This window comes from Propithecus coquereli, unplaced genomic scaffold, assembly GCF_000956105.1.
Source record: "Propithecus coquereli isolate 6110/MARCELLA unplaced genomic scaffold, Pcoq_1.0 Scaffold114, whole genome shotgun sequence".
NCBI classification, from domain to species: domain Eukaryota; kingdom Metazoa; phylum Chordata; class Mammalia; order Primates; family Indriidae; genus Propithecus; species Propithecus coquereli.
Window position 1 is genome coordinate 2,888,882 of NW_012135414.1, and position 21,831 is coordinate 2,910,712.

Consider the following 21,831-nt stretch of genomic DNA (forward strand, 5'->3'; position numbering starts at 1 on the left):
AATAGGCAATAATAACATTTTTGCAAGCGTAAACACTCAGGTATACTAACAACAGTTGCATGGTATAACAGTTATGAGCAAACTGTATTCATAAAGAAATAGATCAAAAAGTAAAATGCATATTACTATGGTTGGTAATTCTGTGCAGCCAACTTTATAACTATGGTCATCTGAAATACAGTGACAGACAACCTAAATCTTAATGAGATGGATCAAAAACTGTGATAGATGGGCATCACATACGTATTCAGTTCCCCAAAGAGCTGAAGCCTCAATTTTATCCTTTCCAAATGCAGATGCACAAAAAGACATATCTTCATTTATTGAGGAAGTTTCAACATTTTTACATACATGCACAATGCTTAAGAAGTCAGCATGGTAATACACTTTCGTGGAGTCAAATTTCTGATGTCCAAGGCAGCAGAGGAAAACAAAGTCTATCCCAACTCCCAGAGACCAATTTGCCTCCTGTATTTTTTCTCTCAAGGACTCCTGTTAATTGCATGGTTCCTGCAATTGTTGAGAGCAGATCTTACCCACTCAGTCTATTTAGACTCAACACACTAATCTCTGGAAATACCCTCACCTAAAATAATGCTTTACCAGGTTTCTAGGTGTTCTTTAAACCAGTTAAGCTGATAAGAAAATTAGGTCCACAAGTCCACCGATTGTCAATTTGGTACCCATACACATTTCATTTCTTTTTTAAGACAGGGTCACTCAAGCTGGCGTGCAGTGGCATGATCATAGCTCACTGCAGCCTCCAATTCCTGGGCTCAAGCTATCCTCCTGCCTCAGCCTCCCACATAGCTAGGATTATAGGAGCATACCACTATGCCCAGCTAATTTTTTTTTTTTTTTCCTGTAGAGACATGGGGTCTTACTATGTTGCCTAGGCCTATCTCAAATTCCTGGCCTTAAGTGATCCTCCTGCTTTGGCCTCTCAAAGTGCTGGGATTACAGGCATGAGCCACTGCACCCAGCCATCAGCCTCTCTTTAAACCCACTTAGTTTCCCAATAAAGACAATAACAAGGTAATAGTTCCCCATAACACGATACAACTATCCTGTGTACAACTGAAAATACGCTAATCCCTTACCTAGAATTCAGCTTTTGGGATTTCAACATTCAGGATTTTAATCTTTCAGGATTGTGCCTTTGGGAATTTAGACTTCAGGGATTTTGATGTTTTGGGATTTCAACATTTGGGATTATGGTGTTTGGAATTGTGTCTTTTGGGAGTATGATTGCCACTAGTATTGGTTGTCATAGGATTTAGACTCGGCAAGAAAGACCAGCTCTCTCTGGTCTACATAGATACAAAATACTTAAATTGGTTGATTAAACTGGAACATCTCTGGAACTTGTGCTGTGAAATGGATTTTTTTTTTGTACTTTTGGGATTTTAAATTTCTGTCCCTTGTTTTCCATGACACACTCTCCACCAGATTCTGTCTTCGGTCCTCCTTTGGTCCTCTCACCATTTAGATGTTCCTGATGGCTTAGCTTTCAGTCTTTTTCCCACTCAGTTTTGTCCCTCTGTCTCATCTCTGTGGATTGGCATCCTAACCTCAGTGAGGGGCAAAGACAAGGTTATTGGGGGAAAGACCTTTACTACCTCTTCATCAAGCTATGGAAACGTAACACGAGGTAAGTATCATTTCCCCCCTGAATATATTTAGAGATACCGTTGATAGTTGATAGAAATTTGTGTTAGAATAATTGGTTTGCTTTCACTTGTCACACAAAGTCTGTCTGTGGGGAAGACAGTTGGACCTCTGTAGGTTCTTTAGGAAAAACCAAGAGAAGACTTGTAGCCAGAGGCCAATCTTAGTCAGGAAGCCTGGTTCTAGTTTTGGCACTTGTGCTTACAGCAGGGTAGCTATAAACAAGATGCTTAGCTTTTTTGAGGTCTCAAGTTTCTTAATCTGATAAAATGATTGCAAATGCTTTCTAAACTGCAGAAGTCTATATCCATATAAAAGAGGCAAATTGTATAGGCAGTCTGTCTTCCCTTCACAGCATTCCTAGAAGGAAATTGGATGTGATTTTATGGTAGCTAATCACTTCTTACATGTTAATCATGATTACAGGATAGGTTTCTGATCAAGAATATGGTATGGGCAGAGTTTGGTGGCTCATACCTGTAATCCTAGCACTGTGGGAGGCCGAGGTGGGAGGATTGCTTGAGGCCAGGATTTGGGAAGCCAAGGTGGCAGGATTGCTTAAGGCCAGGAGTTCAAGACCAGTCTGAGCAAGAGTGAGACCCCATCTCTACTAAAAGTAGGAAAAATTAGCCAGGTCTGGTGGTGTATGCCTGTAGTCTCAGCTACTCGGGAGGCTGAGGCAGGAGGATCACTTGAGCCCCCAGGAGTTTGAGGTTGCAATGAGCTATGATGATGCCACTGCACTCTAGCCCAGACAACGGAGCGAGATGAGACCCAGTCTCAAAAAAAAAAAAAAAATGCATGAAATGAAGGACCAACAGTATGTCAGTATGCCATAGAGGCAAAAGCAAAAGTGGAATTATAAACCTAACATCCTAAGATGTATTTGGATCTTAAGATAGCAGTTACAAATTGCTCTGAGTCCAGTGGACATACAATGCCCATGAAGAACACAGGTCTGCCAATTATTCATTCGACTGAACTGTGGCAAATGTTTTTTTTTTTTCTTTTTTCTGCACCTGCCTCCCCCTGTGGCAAATGTTAAGTGGTTTGTTGATCCTTGCCCAGCCCTATAACCTACTAAGAGCTTTAAAAGACTTAAGAACATAGGATTTGGATTTTTCTTTTTTTTTCTTTTCCTTTTTTGCCTCTCCATCCCCAGATTTTTTATAAAGGTGTCAAGAGAAGCATAGATTCATTAAATGTTCTCATATCAAGTGGAAATTCAGAAGTACATTATCTTTGAGACCATAGTAGTGGGGGATGGAAAGTACCTTCAGTTCCGCCCTTGGCCAGCAGGTGGTGAGTTTTGGACTCAGACCCTGTAGACAGATTTGGGCTAAATAAAGCCTTGGAACAGAATAGTGATGTTAGGTGAAAGAAAGGAGAGGAACAGTATGTACTTTCTGACTGAGTGGTTTTTTTCAACCAAATATACAGACTAGAGAATATATGGTAGAGTGGGAAGAGCACTGGATTGAGAATTTGGGCTTGACGTCACAGAACCTCACTTTTTCTTTTTTTTTTTGAGATAGGATCTTGCTCTGTCTCCCAGGCTGGAGTGCAGTGGCATGATCATAGTTCACTGTAACTTCAAACTCCTGAGCTCAAGCAATCCTCCCACCTCAGCCTCCTGAATAGGTAGGACTACAGGTGCTTATGCACCACCGTGCCCAGCTAATTTTTTTTATTTTTATGTTTTGTATAAATGGGGTCTCCCTGTGTTGTCCAGGGTGGACTCAAAGTCCAGGTCTCAAGTGATCCTCCTATCTTGGCCTCCCAAAGTGCTGGTGTTACAGGTGTGAACCACCATGCCTGGCCACAATTTTAAAAAATAATATTTCTAATAACCAGAGGTTATCATCTTAATGACTTTAGTGCTTATCTTTCTGGATCTTTTCCTTTTTTCTTTCTTTATTATTTTTATTTCAGCATATTATGGGGGTACAAATGTTTAGGTTACATATATTGCCTTTGCCCCACCCGAGTCAGAGCTTCAAGCGTGTCCATCCCCCACATGGTGCGCACTGCACCCATTAGGTGTGAATATAACTATCCCCTCCTCCCCCTCCCACCTGCCTGACACTCGATGAATGTTACTACTATATACGCACATAGGTGTTGATCAGTTAATACCAATTTGATGGTGAGTACATGTAATGCTTGTTTTTCCATTCTTACGATACTTCACTTAGTAGAATGGATTTCAGCTCTATCCAGGATAATACAAGAGGTGCTAGATCACCATTGGTTTTTGTGGCTGAGTAGAACTCCATGGTATACATGTACCACATTTTATTAATCCACTTCGAGGCATCTCCATATTACTTTCCATAGAGGTTGTACTAGTTTACAGTCCCATCTGGATCTTTTTCTATGTATGTGTATAAATATGTGTGTCTATACCTGTGCCATTTTTAAAACCAAATGGCAATCATACTGCTTTATAACTTTTTTTTTTGGTCAATAATCTTTCCCTTTCTCTTTAGTAAATTTTCTGGAGGTTAGGAACCAGTCTAATAGCCATACCATGTTCAGAGTTTCCCAAGTGACCCAAATGTCATTCACAGCTATTTTGATCAAACCAACATTCAATCTCAAACTACAAGATGCATCTGTTAGGTTCTTTTACTTAAACTTTTTTTTTAATAATAGATAGTCTTATGTTACCCAGCCTGGAGTGTAGTCGCTCTTCACAGGCACTATCCCACTACTGATCTGCATGGGAGTTTTGACATGCTCTTTTTCCAACCTGGGCTGGTTTACCCTTCAGGCAACCTGGTGGTCCCCCACTCCCAGGAGGTCACCATATTGATGCTGAACTTAGTGCGGACACCCAGTCAGCATAGCCCAGAACTCCTGTACTTAAGCAATCCTCCTGTCTCAGTCTCCTGAGTAGCTGGAACTGTAGGCATATACCACTGTGCCTGGCCTTTTACTCAAACTTTTATGACACTTGTTGAACAGATTGGGTCAACTGACCTTCAGAGAATTGTGGCCATGTAGAGGATGGATTAGAAGGAATAGGACAACCAATTTAGTCAGAAATGATGTTTGAACTAAGACGGTGATGGTGAAGATGGAGAGGGAGGTGAAAATGGATTTGAAATACATTTCATAAGTATAATTGACAAGCTATGATGATGGATTAGATGGGAGAGGAATCAAGGATGACAGGTTTCTGGCTTAGGTGGATGTGATGCCTTTTGATAGGAATGGGCACACTGTAGGAAAAGGTTAAGGGAAAAATGAGTAGGTTTTTGGACAAGTTGAATATGAGATGAATATGCATTCTAGTTTTTAAAAATGGTATTGGTAAATTGAACATCATTTGCAGAGGGGGAGTTAGATTCTCACCTCATACCATAAAAATTATATTAGCAATCTAGACAAATACATAAAGCTATAAAAGTTCCAGAAGAAAGTGTTTAGAGCCATAAAGTAAAATGTTGGTACATTTAACTACATAAAAATTTTGAACTTTGGTACAGTAAAAGTTACCATAAACAAAATTAGACAATATGCTACAGATTGGGAGAAAATATTTGCAACATACGTAACAGGTCGAGTTAATATCTCTGGTACTCAGGATAGTGGTCCTCCAAGATGTCTACATCCTAATCCCTGGAACCTGTGTATATATTATTTTACATGGAAAAGGAGAATTAAGGTGGCAGAGGGATTAAGTTTGTTAATCAATTGACTTTAAGATAGGAAAAATGTCCTGGATTATCCAGTTTGGGCCCAGTGTAATCACAAGGGTCCTTAAAAGTGGAAGAGGGGCTGTGTGGTGGCTCAGGCCTGTAATCCCAGCACTGTGGGAGGCTGAGGCAGGTGGATTGCTTGAGCCCAGGAATTTGAGACCAATCTGAGTAACATAGCAAGATCCCATGTCTATAAAACATAAAAAAAAATTAGCCAGGTGTGGTGGTGCATGCCTGTAGTTCCAGCTACTTGGGAGGCCGAGGCAGGAGGATTGCTTGAGCTCAGTAGTTCAAGGTTACAGTGAGCTATGATTGGGCTACTGCACTCCAGCTTGGGTGACAGAGTGAGATCTTGTCTCTAAAAAAGAAAAAAAAGTAGAAAAAGGAGGCAAAAGAGGTCAGAGTGATACAATGTGAGAAGAAGACCTTTGACTTACCTTTGCTAGCTTTGAAGATGAAGGAGGCCAGTAGCCAAGGAATGTAGGCAGCCTTTAGAAACTGGGAAAGGCAAGGAGTGAATCTTATGCAGAGCTTACAGAAAGAAGTGCAGCCCTGCCAACCTCTTGGTTTTAGCTCTGTGAGTCTTGTGTCAGACTTCTGACAAATTTGTGTTTTGTGGTAATTTGTTATAGCAGGAAACTAATATCCAACAAACAGGATAAAGGATATAACAGGCAATAATAGAGGAAATCCAAATGGTTACTAAACATATGGAAAGGCACTTGTTTTCCTGGCCTTGGGGATGGATGAGCTTACCCAAAAAGAGAAAAGAGCAGAGAGCAAAGAAGGAATGGTCAGAAAGAGATATGCAGAACTCGTGAGTCAGGTGGGTGAAGAAGGGAACCATATCCAAGGACCAAGAACAGCTGCCTAGACCCAGACTACTTGTGCTCAGGTGAATGGATGTATTTTTCTGTTCACATGCTGTGAAGTCTTTGCCTCTCAAGGGCAGTATTGGGCTCTGCTCCCTGTAGAGTAGGGATGTGTAGACTCCAGAAGTGATCATCTGTGAATGTCTATAAAGGAAAACTAAACCTTCAGAATCCTGAGCTCTTTACTTCTGGGACTTTATACAGAGGGAATATGGCTGCAGCAGAGGGGAACTGACTTTCCCAGTACTCCAGACTCCAAAGAAGACATGAATGGAATTTGTCTAGTTCAGCTAGTTTATTAGGATTTCCTTTGCTTGTCTCTCCATCTCCCCACCCTCTACCTGGCTTGGCTTCCAGTCTTGGGGTACTAAGTGCTAGTACTACCAGCCTTCTACTGGCTAGATTTGGTGAGCAGGGGTCCACGGTTACCCAAAAATTTGGCTAACACTCTTTGAAGACCCCAGGTAAGGTGAGCCTGGGGTGTGGGGGAAGAGAGATGCTTCTTTGTGTGGGCCCAAGGACAGTGCTTACAGTGGCTAGGGTTCTGGATGTCACCAGCTCTCAGCTTTTTCCCCAGCCAGTCATGGGGACCCGAAGCCTTGGGGAGAAGCTTCTGGGAAAGAGCAGTGTGTTGAGAGCTCTGGCCCCTGTGTTGAGACTTTGGGGAAAGTGTGCTTATAGGAGCCTCTACTAGTCTTTGGGCCTGGGCAGGGTGTCTCTTCCCTGTGACTGTGGGTGACCCCAATCTTGCGTTCCCTCCTCTGTGGTCTCCCGTTCTGGGTTTTCTGGGGCTCTTGCCCTTTTTGGCTGAAGATAGGGCTGAAGCCTTGTCCTGTCTCTTGCCTGAGGCCAGAACCTCAGGGTTTGAGGGCTCTCCAGGGCCTGGATAGATCTCACCAGCCTCCATGTGTACACATGACTCCTGGGATGGGACCTGAGCCACCATCTTCCCCTTTTTCTCTTCTCTCTGAGGCCCTTGTTCTGCTCTGCCAGATCCTCGTGGCTGAGGCTGGAAAGAGGATTGGGAGTGATGACAGTGGGGAACCTGGATAGAATGAGGTGCTGTGCTCTGAACTTTTTGGGGATGACAGCTTGAAGAGTAGTGGCACAGGTTAGGGAGAAAAATCTGTGGGGGGCAGGAAGAGAGTCCCCAGGAGTCTGGAGTTGTGGAGCTCAAGGCAGGGGAGCTACAAAATAGTTGACTTGGGCCAGGGGATCTGGAAACAGGGCTCTGCTGCAGTGTCTTCAGCCTAAGTTTCATATCTTTGCTCCAGTGCCAGGCATGGGTCCCAGGGTTAGTGAGCACCTCTGGGACAGCCTGTCTCTGGGAGAGTGGGGCCTCAGCCTTAGCCCCTGGAAACATCTCTCCCTTGGGTAGGCCAGGGTGGGTGGGCACAATCTTCACAGCTTCAGCTAGGGTAGGAAGCCAGGGTATTGGCTGCAGGGGTTCAACTTCTGGAGGGCTGGGGTTCTGGGGGACTTTTTGTTGTGCACCTCTCCACACAAATTCAAGGTCAGTGTGTGGCTCTGGTAGCGGAGCTGAGAGTGAGCTGGGGACTGGGAGCTCAGTGGCCCAGCAGTTCTTTCTCTGCTCCATTGCTGCTTCCCCCTCAGGCTTACAGTTGCACTGGTCTCCAATAGGCTCACTTATGTGGGACTTTGAAACAGAGTTTGGTGGTAGGCTGGGACCCGAACCTGGAAACACAGGAACACAACAGTTTTCTTTGTGCTCTGCATCCCCACCAGCAGCCTCATAGTCAGGCAAGACTCCCAGGGGGCTGGCTACATGCAGGTCTTGGGGTAAGCTGCAAGCTGGGAGCTTCAAGGCCCAGGAGCTCTTTCTCCTTTTTATGTTCCCACATCTAGCCTTAGAACTAAACAGGACCCCCATGGAGCTAACTCTCTGGGGCTCCAGTATAAGAGCTGAGGGTGGGCTGAGGGCCTGAGATGGGGGCTCAGAAGCCCAGGAATTCCTGAAATGTTCAGTGTCCTTCCTTGTAGTTTCTGGTCTGGTGAGGCCTTCTGCAGGATTGATTCTATGCGATTCTATACGGGGGGATAGAGCTGTGCTATGGGCAGGGTCTGAGGAGTCAGATGCCCAGAGGTTCTCTCTCCGTCCCATGGTCTCCCACAAGGCTTTGGATTCAGACAGGACTCCCTGGGGTTCCATTACTAGAGATTCCAGCAGAGAGTCTGAGGGAAGGCTGACAGGTAAAACTGGGTGTGTAGAGACCCAAAGATTTTCTCTACTTTGTACACCCTTCCATGGAGTCTCAGATCCTGATGGGACACATGCAGGGCTGGTTCCATGGAGTCCTGGGTTGAGGTCCAAGGCTGGGGGTTCAAAGGCCTGGTAGTTTCCTGAATTTTCTCTGAATCCCCACTGAGGCTCATATCTGGATGGATCTTCTAGGGGACTCTCTCCCTGGAGTTCTGTGAGGGAGTCTAGGGGAGGGCCGGGGACTGACATTGAAGATTCAGCAGCCTGAGGGTCTTCTTTGTGTCCCATAGTTCCCCAGAATTCCTTAGGTATAAGAAGACCTCCTTCAGAGCTGACATTTTGGGGTTTTGACAGAGATACTGGGGGCTGGCAGCGGGCTGACTTTGGAGGCTCAGAAGCTTGGGGGCTCTCTTTGTGTCCCATGGCTCCCCACTGATTCTCATAGTCAGGGGGCTCTCCCAGGGGGCTAGTTCCCTGAGGCTCTGTCATAGGGACTGGGGGTTGGCAAGGGGACATGTTTGGGGGCACAGAGATCTGACAGTTCTCTTTTTGCCCTGTGGTTTCCCAGAGGGCCTTAGATCCAGACAGGCCTTCTATAGGGCTGACTCTATGGAGTTCTGGCAGGGAGGCTGGGGTTAGGCCAGGAGCTGGCATTGCTGACTCGGAGGCTTTGGGGTCTTCATTTTGTCCCATGGTCTTCCATGGGGCCTCAAACCTAGTCAGGATTCCCACAAGGCTAGAAGGATACAGCAGAGAAGCAGAGGGTGAATCTGGGTTGTGTCGTTGGAGGCTGGGGTCCCATGGCAACTCGCACCCAGCCTCAGATGAGGAGAAAAGCGTAGAGGGACTGGTTCTTTGGATTTCAGGCTGTGAGTGCAGGGCTTGATTGTCAGAGACCCAAGCGACCTCTCCCTGCTGTGTAAGCCACTGTGTGGGTGCCTCAGTGCTAGATAGGACTTGCTTATGGTCCACAGGCAAGGGCTTAAGATGGAAGGGTGGTGATGGGACAGGAGAAGATGGAGATGGAAGTAGCTGAGGTCTGAGGGCCATCCCTTCCAGGTCTTCCACAGTATGGGCTTCATGGCTAGGAAACTGAATTGGGGAGTGATACTGGGGAAGCAACAAGTTGGACCTAGGCAGGAAGGTAAGCTTGTTGAAAAAGACAGAAGGACAAAGAGACAATTTCAAGGGAGAGAGGCCACCTGAGCTCAGGAAGATGGCCTCCAAGGACTCGCTGTGCAGAAAGGGGAGACCCCAGAAGAGCTGGCTTTTTCTATGGTACTGGTGGCTCCCTGATCCTATCTTGCGCCTCACAGGTAGGTTGGTCAGGATCTGGAAGGTGGGAAAGAGTCTGGAAGGGCTTAAAGGCTGTGTGAGTATTTGCTCTGGTATCCCTGTGGCCTTGGGGAGTCGCTCAGAACCATAGGATGGCTCGGGTGGGGCTGCGGTGGCTTGCTTTCCGTTGGGAGCTTCTTTGGGAGGAGAACATGGTTTCAGTGGATCCAGAGATGCCTCCTCTTCTTCCTCTTCTTCTACTTCCTCTTCTTCTTCCCCTTCTTCCTCTTCTTCTTCCTCCTCTTCCTCTTCTTCCTCTTCTTCCTCTTCTTCCTCTTCTTCTATCTCTGATTTCTGTTTCCACAGGTGACCAAGGAAGGCCACACGGTACAGAAGTGGTAGGCCCTGGGGAGTACAGAAAGACACTATCAGGCATGAAGCCTTCAGAGACACAAATTCGTTATGAAGCCCAAAGTCTCTGTTCCACATGCAGAGTGAACAGTCACTCACCTGGCCCCACATCTGTAGTCAGCAGTCACCCAGCTCCTCATCCAGTATTAAAGGTCATTACCCAGGCCTTATCTGAAGATTAGCATTCCTTCATATACCCCTACATCTAGGGTCAGTGATCACTCACCTGGCTTCAAATCTAGTGTCAGGGGTCACTTAGCCAGCCTCACATCTAGGGCTGATAGTCCCTCACTTGGGCTCTCATCCATACCAATGAGCCCTCACCTGACCTCACATGTGGTGTCAACAGTCATTCATCCAGCTGCACATCTATAGTAAAGAGGTCACCCACCTTGCCTTGCGTCATGTCCCCAGAGAACCAAGGATGGAGCTGTCGCAACCTCCCAAGCTGCCACCACCTCCGGATCTGCCAAACTATGAATAAGAATAGTGTCACCAGATTCCCTGGACTCTGGAGGCAGCTGCTGCCACAGTATCTACAGGCCAGGGCATGGGTAAGTTGGCTCCAGAGAAGGCCTGTATCCCCCCTATCCCCGAGCAAGTCCTCCAGCAGCCATTCCATATTCTTAAGCCTAGTGGCAGTTTACCCTGAGGTCATCACTGCATCACAGACCAAAGAACTCCCATCCCCCACATGGGTTCAGAGCTAACAGCCTTCTCCCTGTATGTAGGACCAAAAAACACAACTCATACTTCATACAGTGAAATCTGGGTGATCCACTTTTGTCTTGATTGCCAGGGTCGGAATTATGCTTTAGGGATTGTGGTTAAGGACATGGATTGTAGCATTGAACTGCCTTATTCAAATCCTAGCTCTGCCACTTCTTACCTGTGAAATCTCAAACTACTTAATCTGTCAGTGCCTCAATTTTCTTATCTATAAAATGGGGATAATATTATTACCACATAAATTGTTTTGAGGGTTAAAGGAATAAATGTATTTGCTTAGAATTATACCTGGTACATAGTGTATGCTATGTTAAAAATTTGTTTCTTTTAAAGTTTCTGATTACAAGCTTCATTCTCTGTTTAATAGGTGGGGTCTGTTCCTTCTTTTTTATGCTCATGTTAGCTGTAAACTGTTTTCTTTAACAGTTGCCTGAGATTGGCTGAGATCTTTTGAGCATTCATGTTAAGGATGACAAATAAATCAAATATGCTTGACTATTTCTCTTCATTTGCTCCACTTTCCCCTAAAACCATCACTCTATTCCGTGTCAGCCCTTTCTTTCAGAGCTAAACTTCAATTCCTGCCTTCCCAGTACGATTTAACACTCCTCTTGCCCTATATCAAAGTTCAACTTAGTTTGGTAGAAAGTGTGCCAAGCTGAAAGTGAGAAGACTTGGGTTCTCTAGCTCTGTCACTGAATGGCACTGGCCGGTCACATGATCCTGAGAAGCCAAGAGAGGTTTCTCCATTGGCGCCATGAGTTGGACTAGATTGATTAAATCATTCTTGCAACATACATTTGTTGAGTGCCTGTTACGGATCAGATATCGTGCTCAGTCTTGAGAAGTTTAGATAGAATCTCTGCACTGAAGTAGGTCCCCATTTCCGTAGGGGAAATAGTGAAGTAATAGACAATGAAAATAGAGATATGCCCAGGCTACTGTGAGTGTAGAAAACAGGTATCTACCAGTCTGGAGAAGAGAGTTGCTTGTTGGGAGGTGCTTCCCAGAAGAGATGATTAATGCTTGGTTTGAGGGACCAAGAAAATGAGGATATAGTGTAGGGAGTGAGAAAAGGACAATCAAGCAATATGAACAGCCTGCGTAAAGGTGCTATGGCAGGGAAAGCATGTCCCATTATGGAAATGAAAGTATTTCAGTGTGGCTGTAGCATTCGGGGTTGGGGGGTGGGGAGTTGGGGAAGTGGTAGGAGGTGAACCTGGAAAGACAAGATCACAAAGAGCCCTAAATCCCAGGCTAAGAAGTTGGAAATTTGTCCTGAAGGTGGTGGGAAACCATTGAAGACTTTAAACAAGGAAGTAACAACATTAAGTTGTGTCTTGGAAATATAACACTGTAGCTATAGTGAGGGCAAGAGAGACTCTTGCTTTAGTTAAAGCAAAACAAAAAATGAGGCCTAAACCAAGGTAGTGATGGCAGGAATGGAGAATAATAGATTCAAGTAGAATTCCAGAAGTATAATTGATTAGACTTGGTTACCAAGGGGATGAGGTAGGGGAGAGAGGAAGTTGAGAATGACTCCAAGATTTCTGACTTGGGAAACTGGATTTATATTGGTGCTATTTCACTGAGATAGGGAACATAGACCTGGGAACCAATTTAGGATTGTGGTGGGAGGTGATGGGTTCCATTTTAGGTTCCTATGATGCCTCAAGGTAAAGCTAGGCAAGAGATACTTAGATACATGGATCTGAAGCTTGGGAGAGCAGACTATGGGGGAGATGTAAATCTGACATCTAGTAGCATATTATGTAGCAGCTGAAACCACTGAAAGCATAAAGATGACCTATTGGTGTGTAACATGTGACTCAATGTGGCCAACAGTGCTTTTTAAAAAAAAACTTGAATGAATAGCCAATATTGTAATCAGTAGGTTATACATAATAATCAATATGTCCAACTCAAAATCTGGCAACACTGGGCTTGCATTCCCACAAATTAGAGGCTGTTTGGAGCTAAGTAGCATTTGCTCCCTTTGGAGTGGACATGTGCTCTCCAGTTCACTGTAGTTCTCACCATGTTCTTATAGTTAATGCCAAGACTGAAGGCCAGTTGCTGTTTATCATTGTGCCCATGATTTTTTCTTAGATTTGTCCATTTTTACTCATTGATATTACTGCCTGGTATTTGAGTGTGCAACCTTTGGATAATGAAGGTAAATTAAGTCCTGATGGGAAATAGAAGGTAATACTGCGTACTTATTCTGTGGTTGTTAATTTACATTTATGGCAAGATAATTTACCAAGTTATTAATTTATATCTCCTACTCCTCGCCAGAGGAGACACCCAGTAGGATAAAAAGGTAACTTTGCTCTCCTTTCTTCCAGGAATTCTGGATTTCTTGTTCCATGGGATTGTTAGTGAATTTTGTGTTTTCTGGTCCCAAAGCAAAGTAGAAAAACACCTGTTCTACAACTTTATCCAGGTTCTTGTGTGGGAATGGAATTTAATTTAGCTGGGTGTTCTTGAAAAGGAGAAGATGGAGGAGGTGTTGGATTGGAAGAAGAGAAATTGCCCAAGGATAGCAGTGGACCCAGGGACTTCAGAAAAGAGATGTAGTGATGGGTTATATGTGTGGGTCTGTACAGAATTCCTCTAGGAGGCAGCGGGACTTCTCATGGGGAGAGGTGATTTAATGGCTGGGGGACTAAACATCTAACATGTAATCTTGGGAACTGCAGCAAAAAATGCTGGTTTTCATACTTGGAAGAAATGCTGTGAAACCACCTGCCTTTGAATGGACCATATGAGTTTAGACAATGGGCATCCCAGGGACAACCATGATGGACTGAAGACCAGAGGCTCTTTTCGAAGTTTTTCGGTGTTTTGTTTTTTTTTTTTTGTCAGTGTGTACCACACTAAAGAGGGAAAAAGGACCCAGTAAATGATTGATGTTGGTTGTCTTCCAACCCTAGTAAATGGGGGTTTTGAGACAGCTTTAATTTAATTTATAAAAAATAAATAATGTGATGTTTTTGCTCTTCAGTAATGTGGAAAAAATTATACTGTAATATCTGTTATCCCATTTAATCTTTTTTAGCTTAAACAACAAACATTTGTTTCTCCTAATTCTGGAGGCTGATAAGTCCGGGATCAAAGTGCCAGACGATTTGGTTCCTGGTGAGGGCCCTTTTCCTGGTTTGCAGACAGATACCTTCTTGCTGTATTCTTATATATCCCATTTAATTTTTACAACTCTTTGAAGGAGGTGTCCGTTTACATAAGGGGGAAACTGAGGCCTTGAGAGTGTGTGTGTCCATCCTCTTGAATTGTGAGAAATCACTTGGATGTAAGTGACAGAAAATAAAATCCAACAGACATAAACAAAATGGGACTATATTAACTTGTAAGTGCAAAGTGCAGGAGTAGGGCTGACTTCAGGTAGTAGGGTTGATGTGGGGACTTAATTCAATGTTATCAGGATTCAGTGTCCATTTCTTAGCTGTGTCTTCTGTGCTGACTTCATTCTTAAGTCTTGTAGCAGATTCAAGTGAAGCTGAAAATCTGTCACTCTGACAACAGTTTCTGAAAAAGTCTCATTGTGCCTTATGGGCTTTAGTGGGTTACATATCCATCCCTGAACTACCCACCAAAGTATTCACATGAATCCCTCTTCTGACAGGCCTGAGCCACATACACACCCTTGGAGTAAGGGTGTGGAAGGAAGACTGCTCTACTCGCATATGGACTGAGAACTGAGACTGAAGAAGTGGGGTTATGATAGGTCCTCCAGAGAACATAGAGATACTATTTCCAGGAAGGTGTATAAATGCTGGTGTCAAGACAAAATAAAACAAAATAGATGTCCACTACAGCCCTTTCTTTTCCCCCATTCTGTTTTCTGACCCAGAGTCGTGCCACTGCCCTTTTAGGATCTGAAGCTTAAGTTGAAATGTGAATGCAGATTCTCTGAAGGCCGAGGATAAGGGTTGGATGGGGTCCAGAGCAGGAATCTTGAAGAGGGGGAAATCTATAAGAGACCCAAACATCCATGTGGATAGACCATTCTAAGACCTAGACTCTCAATTCTTAGATCTTTTTATCCCAGAGTCCTTTACCTCTGTTCCAGGCCAGCTCATCCTAAGCCTCATCTGCCCTCTGAAATAATTCAGTCTGACATCCCACCCTCTGACTTCAGCCCCCAGATAAGCCCTCAAGGTGCTGCTTTGTCAGCCTTGTCAGGACCTCCAGTCTGTTGATCCTTTCACTTTTTCCCTGCATGAGCAACCTCTTGCCTTTGTTTCTTCTCTCTCCATGTGATTTCATGGTCCATCATTAATCAACGTCCCAAACACTTACATTTTCCTTTCATCATTTCTACCTGGCAAATCCTCAACTCTCTGCCTCTGCCAGACCTGCCATCTAGGAAATGGCTTAGCCCTATTGGATAAAATCACACATATGAGTAAGTTAGTGTCACCATAAACTCATGTTCTACAACTAGTGGTCAATTCTACCATCACCTGAAAAGCATTTATTCATGTTACATTTACATAATTAAGTGCCTTTTATGTGCTACTGTTGACCCTTGAACAACAAGGGTTTGAACTGTGTGTGTTCACCTGTATGTAGGTTTTCTTCTGCCTCTGCCACCCATGAGACAGCAAAACCAACCCCTTCTCTTCTTAGGTGACTCAACATAAAGATGACAAGGAGGAAGACCTTTATTATGATCCACTTCCATTTAGTGAAGAGTAAATATATTTTCTCTTCCTTATGATTTTCTTAATAACGTTTTCTTTTCTCTAGCTTACTTTATTGTAAGAATACAGTATATAATACATATACAAAATATGTGTTAATTGGCTATTATGTTATTGGTTAGGCTTCTGGACAACAGTAGGCTATTAGTAGTTACGTTTTGAGGGAGTTGAAAGTTATATGTGGCCGGAGGCGGTGGCTCATGCCTGTAATCCCAGCCCTGTGGGAGACCAAGGCAGGTGGGAGGATCACTTGGGGCCAGGCATTTGAGACCAGCCTGAGCAACATAGCAAGACCCCATCTGTACAAAAAAATTTAAAAATTAGCCAGGTGTGGTGGTGTGTGCCTGTAGTCCCAGCTACTCGGGAATCTGAGGCAGGATCACTTGAGCCCAGGAGCTTGAGGTTGCAGTGAGCTATGATGATGCCACTGCACTCTAGCCCAGACAACAGAGCAAAAAAAGAAAAGAAAAAAAGTGAATTTTCAACTACATGGTGTTTGGTCCCTCTAAACCCCCACATTGTCTGAGGGTCACCTATACTTGGGATACATTGGTGATCAAAGCAAACATCCCTGAACGTGGAATTTACTAGTAAACTTATCCTACTTAGTAAACCCATCCTACTCAAAATCAATTCAAACTTTCACTTTCCTCTACTTCTTTTCCCTCACCCCCAGCAGATGTACCACATGACCACTTCTTAGAGGAACAGAAGCCATCAGATAGGAACTTTTCTTGCGGGATGAGCTTTTCATCATCAAAAACCATTGCATCCGTTTTCCTTCCTTCCTGCTACTGTGACACATGCCCGTCTGGGAGATCGTCCTTGACTCTCCCCAGCTGGGATGGGTCACGCCACCTCAACAGCACTTTCGACACTAGATTGTAACTTGCGGCTTAATTGTGTCTTTCCAGAGGGCAGGGACCGAGTTCACTGTTCCAACCTCGACAACTGCTGTTTAGTAACCGATTAGTGCTCAGTACTCTCTGGGTGAATGAAAGAGCTAAGCGCGCTGATTTCTGGGAGAGGCCCCTCCCGGACCTGCTCGGGGCGGGGTCGCTTGCCGGCGCTCTCCTCAGCCCTACCTAGTGGCGGTCTCACGGCCTCACAGGGCAACTCCTCAGGAGGCCGAAGCCTCCTTCACTTCCTTGAGGCAAGAATTGGGCATTTATGCTCCCAACCGAGATTCAGGAGGGGCGCCTGAGGGGCCCACATTCTGGGGGACTCGTCCCACCGACCCGCTGGGGCTGCCTGGCGGCTGCGTCTGGGATCCACTGCAGAGCCTCCAAGCGCTGACGCTGGCAGAAGCCTCTGCCTTCTTAGCTGCCCAACTCGCCGGTTCTCCACCCTCTCCTTCTTTCCTCCCCCTCCCCCCCATAGGGATGCAGGGGTAGGGGCCCGACCAGCGGCCCGGCCCAGCTCCAGTTGCCACGTAGGCTTGGAATGATCTTGTCCAGTGTCCCTGAGAGGCCCACTGTCCTGCAAATGGCAGGACTGGTCAGAAGGACAGTGAGATCTCCGGGAGCCTTCCCTCTTTGGGGGTTAGTTTCTCAAATTCTCCCTATAAGGCCTTCCACGGGAGGGATGATGCCCACGGTCCCAGGGGAATCGTTCCCCAAAAGATGAAGGGAGCTGTGAGGCCCCAGTGCCCGTGGTGGGCTGGTGGTGGGAATGAGGGGTGGGAGCCCCAGAAAAGGCCCATCAGGGCAGAGTGTCAATGGCCAGAGGTGAAACTGAGTCCTGAGGGGCAGAAGCTGAACCTACCCTGCAGACCCAGGATGGCATCTTTGGAGGCTGAGCCGTGGTGAGGCCTTGTGCAGACAGGACAGGCTGCAACCTTTTAGAAGAGAGGCAACCACCGTCGGAACTCAGGTATTGGTACATTACTGCGTTTTTGGAGCGGGTCCTATGTGTCAGGTCCTGTTTGATAGGAACTCTAACTATGTCCCACTAGAGGTGGTAGGAAATGCTGTGGGTTTTTTTCCTTTTTTTTTTGTAATTTTTTTTTTAGTAGAGACAGGGTCTTGCTCTTGCTCAGACTGGTCTTGAAATCCTGACCTCAAGCTATCCTCCTGCCTCAGCCTCCCAAAGTGCTAGGATTACAGGCTTGAGCCACCGCATCCAGCCAGGAAATGCTGTTGTTTCTTTTAAAGTTTTCCTCATTATAATAGTATTATATACTGAATATGGAAGATATGAAAAGATAGAAGGAAGAATCCCATCAACTTCTGGTTTCAAAATAATTTCCATAGCAATTTGATGTATTTCTTTCTTGACTTTGCTATTAATATTTTGACATTGTTTAAATAATACCTAGTTTTCTTTTTTTTTAAGGTAGAAAGTTCAGTTAACATTTTATCATAAACCTTTTCTACATACTGTAAACTCTTCCAAGACATCTTTTTTTTGAGGCAGGGTCTTTCTCTGCTGCCCTAGCTGGAATACAGTGGTGTCATCATAGCTCACTGCAGCCTTGAGCTTTTGGGCTCAAGCAATCCTCCCCCCTCAGCCTCCTGAGCAGCTGTGACTACAGGCATGTGCCACAGCACGTAGCCCCTAGACATCATTTTAATGACTATGATATTTTCTGAAGTGAATATACATATAATTCAACCATTCTATTTTTTTACTTTTAGATGATTTCCCATTTTTTGATACTGTAAGATTTGCTTAATATCTGTACATAACTGTACTTGCTTATAAACTGTCTTAAAAAAAAAAAAACTTGTCCTAAATTTCAGAATATTTCCTAACTCTCAGTTCCACACTTGGGTCATTGTGCTTTTCACTTTTCTTCTGTGAGTTAGCCACTTGTGTGGTTAATTATTTCAGCATTGACTTCTTACATGAATTTCAATCTCATAAATCGAATTGCTTGTTAAACATCTCCAAGCTTGATTTCCTGCAAGTACTCCAGGCCTAAGATCTTCATAATATAGGGCATTATCTTCTTTTGTCCCAACCTGCTCTTCCTGTCATATTGCCCAAATCAATTAGTATTACCTAGTCACCCAAGCAAGAAATGTAGCCATTTCATGCTGCTTCCCCTTCATCCCTCCATTAGGTAGTTAGTTACCAGCTTTTGCTAATTTTATCTGCAATTTCTCAAATCTGTCTCTCCTCCCACGCTTATGGTCACTGGTAGTTTAGGCCCTTATCATTTCTCCTGTAAAATTGTGCAGTAGTCTCCTAGCTGATCTCTGTTCTTCTAGCTCTATCCATCTTAAATCCTTTCCCCTTACCACTACCAAAGCAATCCACGTACAACAAAACTGACTGTGATACTCCCCTCCTTAATATCCTTCAGTGAGGCCAGATTTCCTACATGGTATACAGAGTCCTCCACCTGCTGGTCCCCTTCTACTTCTTCAGCTTCTCTCTCTGTCTTTTTTTTTTTTTCGAGACAGAGTCTTGCTCTGTTGCCCAGGCTGGAGAGCAGTGGCATCATCATAGCTCACTGCCACCTCAAACTCCTGGGCTCAAGTAATCCTCCTGCCTCAGCCTCCCGAGTAGCTGGGACTACAGGCACTCGCCACCACGCCCAGCTAAATTTTCCTATTTTTAGTAGAGATGGGTCTTGCTCTTGCTCAGGCTGTTCTCGAACTCCTGACTGCAAGTGATCCTTCCCACCTTGACCTCCCAGAGTGCTAGGATTATAGGTGTGAGCCACCATCAGACAGCCTGATTTCTGTCTTTGAATCCAAGAATGTGTCTCGTAGACAGCATATAATTGGATCACTTATTTTTTTCGTCCATTTTCTAATTGTTGCCTTTTAATTGTAAAGTTTAATTGATTCATATTTAGTGTAATTACTGATGCGGTAGGATTTATGTCTACCATTTTGCTGTTAGATTTTTTACGTCTTGATTTCTCATTCATTTTTGATAGGAAATTTTGCTGGGTATAGACTCCCCTGCCCCCCTCCCCCCGCCAGCACTTTGAGTATGTCATCCACTGCCTTCTGGTCTCCATGGCTTCTGATGACAAATCAGCTGTTAATTTTATTGAGGATCCCTTGTACATGAATAGTCATTTTTCTCTTGTCTTTTTCAAGATTCTCTCTTTGCCTTAGTCTTTGACAGTTTATTAAGGATGCATCTAGCTGTGGATCTCTTTCCTTTATCCTACTTAGAGTTAATTGAGCTTTTTGAGTGTGTAGATTAATCCAGTTTGGGAAGTTTTCAGCCATTCTTTCTTCAAATATTTCTGTTCCCTCTCTCTCTCCTCTCTTTTTGGGACTTTTGTTATTTATATGTTGTTATCCTTGATAGTGTCCCATAGGTCTCATAGGCTCTGTTAATTTTTCTTCATTCTTTTTTCTTTCTGTTTCTCAAATTGGTTTATCTCAATTGACCTATCTTAAGTTCACTTTGTTCTGTCTTCTCAAATCTGCTTGTGAGCTCCTATCAAATTTTTCATTTCAGTTATTATACTTTTCAACTCCAGAGCTTTTATTTGGTTATTTAAAAAATAATTTCTATGTCCTTATTGATAATCTCTATTTAGTGAGCTATTATTTTCACACTTTTCTTTGGTTTTTTAGACAAAGTTTTTTTCAGTTCTTTGAACATATTTTAAATGGCTGATTTATAGTCTTTGTCTAGTAAGTCCAATGTCTGAGCTTCCTCAGGGTCACTTTTTGTTGGTTACTTTTTCCCCCTCTGTATGTATATGGGCCATACTTTCTTGTTTCTTTGCATGTCTCATAGTTTTTGTTGAAAACTGTACATTTTAAAATAATATAATATGGCATCTCTGGAAATCAGTTTCTCCCCTCTCCAGGGTTTGTTGTTGTTGCTATTTGTTGTTGTTGTTTGTTTGCATAGTGACTTTACTGAACTAACACTGTAAATTTTGCATTCTTGTTGTGTGTGGCCACTGAAGTATCTGCTTGCTTAGCTTAGTGGCCAGCCAATGGCTAGACAGAGATTTCATTAAATAATTGGACCCGATTACTCTTCCAGTCTGTGCTGAAGGGATATCTATCTATCCATCTATCTATTCTTCTGGAACTATTTTAGAATCATTTGCTGCCATGTGAGATAACATAGACTCCCAACCACTGTGGAACACCAGAGACAAACCAGAGCAGCTGCACAGTCCTCAGTGCTTCCAAATTAAAAAACCCAGGGGGATGATTTGCAGCAGAAATAGAGCCAGCTCTTCTAGGGTCTCCCCTCTTTGCCCAGTGAGTTCCTAGTGACTACTGACCTAGTTGCTGGTGATTGTTTGCAATGGAGTCTCCTTTTATTTTATACAGTGGAATCCCTAATGCCTACCCTCCACACCCCCAGTTTGAATACAAGCTAAAGGTTCCCTACTGCTTCCCAGCTCCAAACTCTGTTTCATTCCCTGCACCTACCTAGCCCACCTTCAATCCTCATTCCCACTCCTATTACCTTCTCCACCTCAGATTAAGGCTTCTGGAATATTGTTTTAGGGCCCAGATGAGATACAGTCTCTTACCCCAAGTGAAATTCAATGTCTGTTGTAGAAGGAAATTGATAATGTTTAGGTTTTACTCTCTGTGATCCAAAGATCTTAAGAAACATTTAGTCTTTTGTCCTTCCAGGCCTATGTCTGGTTTTCCATCTTCTTAGATAATTTCCAATAAGCGATATTATTATTTGGAAACAACTAGAGCACCACCACCTTTTTTTTTTTCTGAGACAGGTTCTAGCTCTCTTGCCTGGGCTAGAATACAGTGGCATCATGATAGCTCACTGCAACCTCAAATTCCTGGCTTCAAGCAGTCCTCCTTTCTCAGCCTCCCAAGTAGCTGGGGCTATATGTGTGCACAACCATGCCTGACTAATTTTTATATTTTTTGTACAGACGAGGTCTTGCTATGTCACTCAGGCTGGTCTTGACTTCCTGCCTCAAGCGATCTTCCTGCCTTGTCCTCCCAAAGTGCTAGGTTTACAGGCGTGAGCCACTGCACCCGGCCAGAGCATCACCTTTGAAAGAGCCTTATTTAACACTGGTGGGTCCTGACCTGCAGGATCCAAGAGTCTCTGGCACTGATGCAGCCTCAGGGCAACTAAGAGACACATCTCAGCTAAGGAACAATCTTAGATTCTTTCAGCCCTCTATGTATTTACGGGCCAAAGCAGCAAGGATCAAGGGAAGAATTGATTGGGCACTGAAGAAGCTTCCATGTGAAGGGCTCAACAAAGTTCCAGCTTGGGAATTACCTAGGGAAGGGTCTGAGGCATAGCCTGATAAA

General features: G+C 44.2%; 1 protein-coding gene across 1 annotated transcript; it reads right to left on the reverse strand.

Moving 5' to 3' along the window:
• Positions 1-6,635: 6,635 nt before the first annotated feature.
• Positions 6,636-10,809, reverse strand: LOC105819630 (chromosome unknown open reading frame, human C9orf131). Its single transcript, XM_012655919.1, has 5 exons — positions 10,648-10,809; positions 10,061-10,145; positions 9,394-9,997; positions 9,052-9,058; positions 6,636-8,939 (listed from the first exon to the last, which is right to left on the reverse strand). The coding sequence occupies exons 1-5, from the start codon at positions 10,771-10,773 to the stop codon at positions 6,636-6,638; spliced, it is 3,126 nt and encodes a 1,041-aa protein (XP_012511373.1). The 5' UTR covers positions 10,774-10,809.
• Between the last annotated feature and the right edge of the window lie 11,022 nt (positions 10,810-21,831).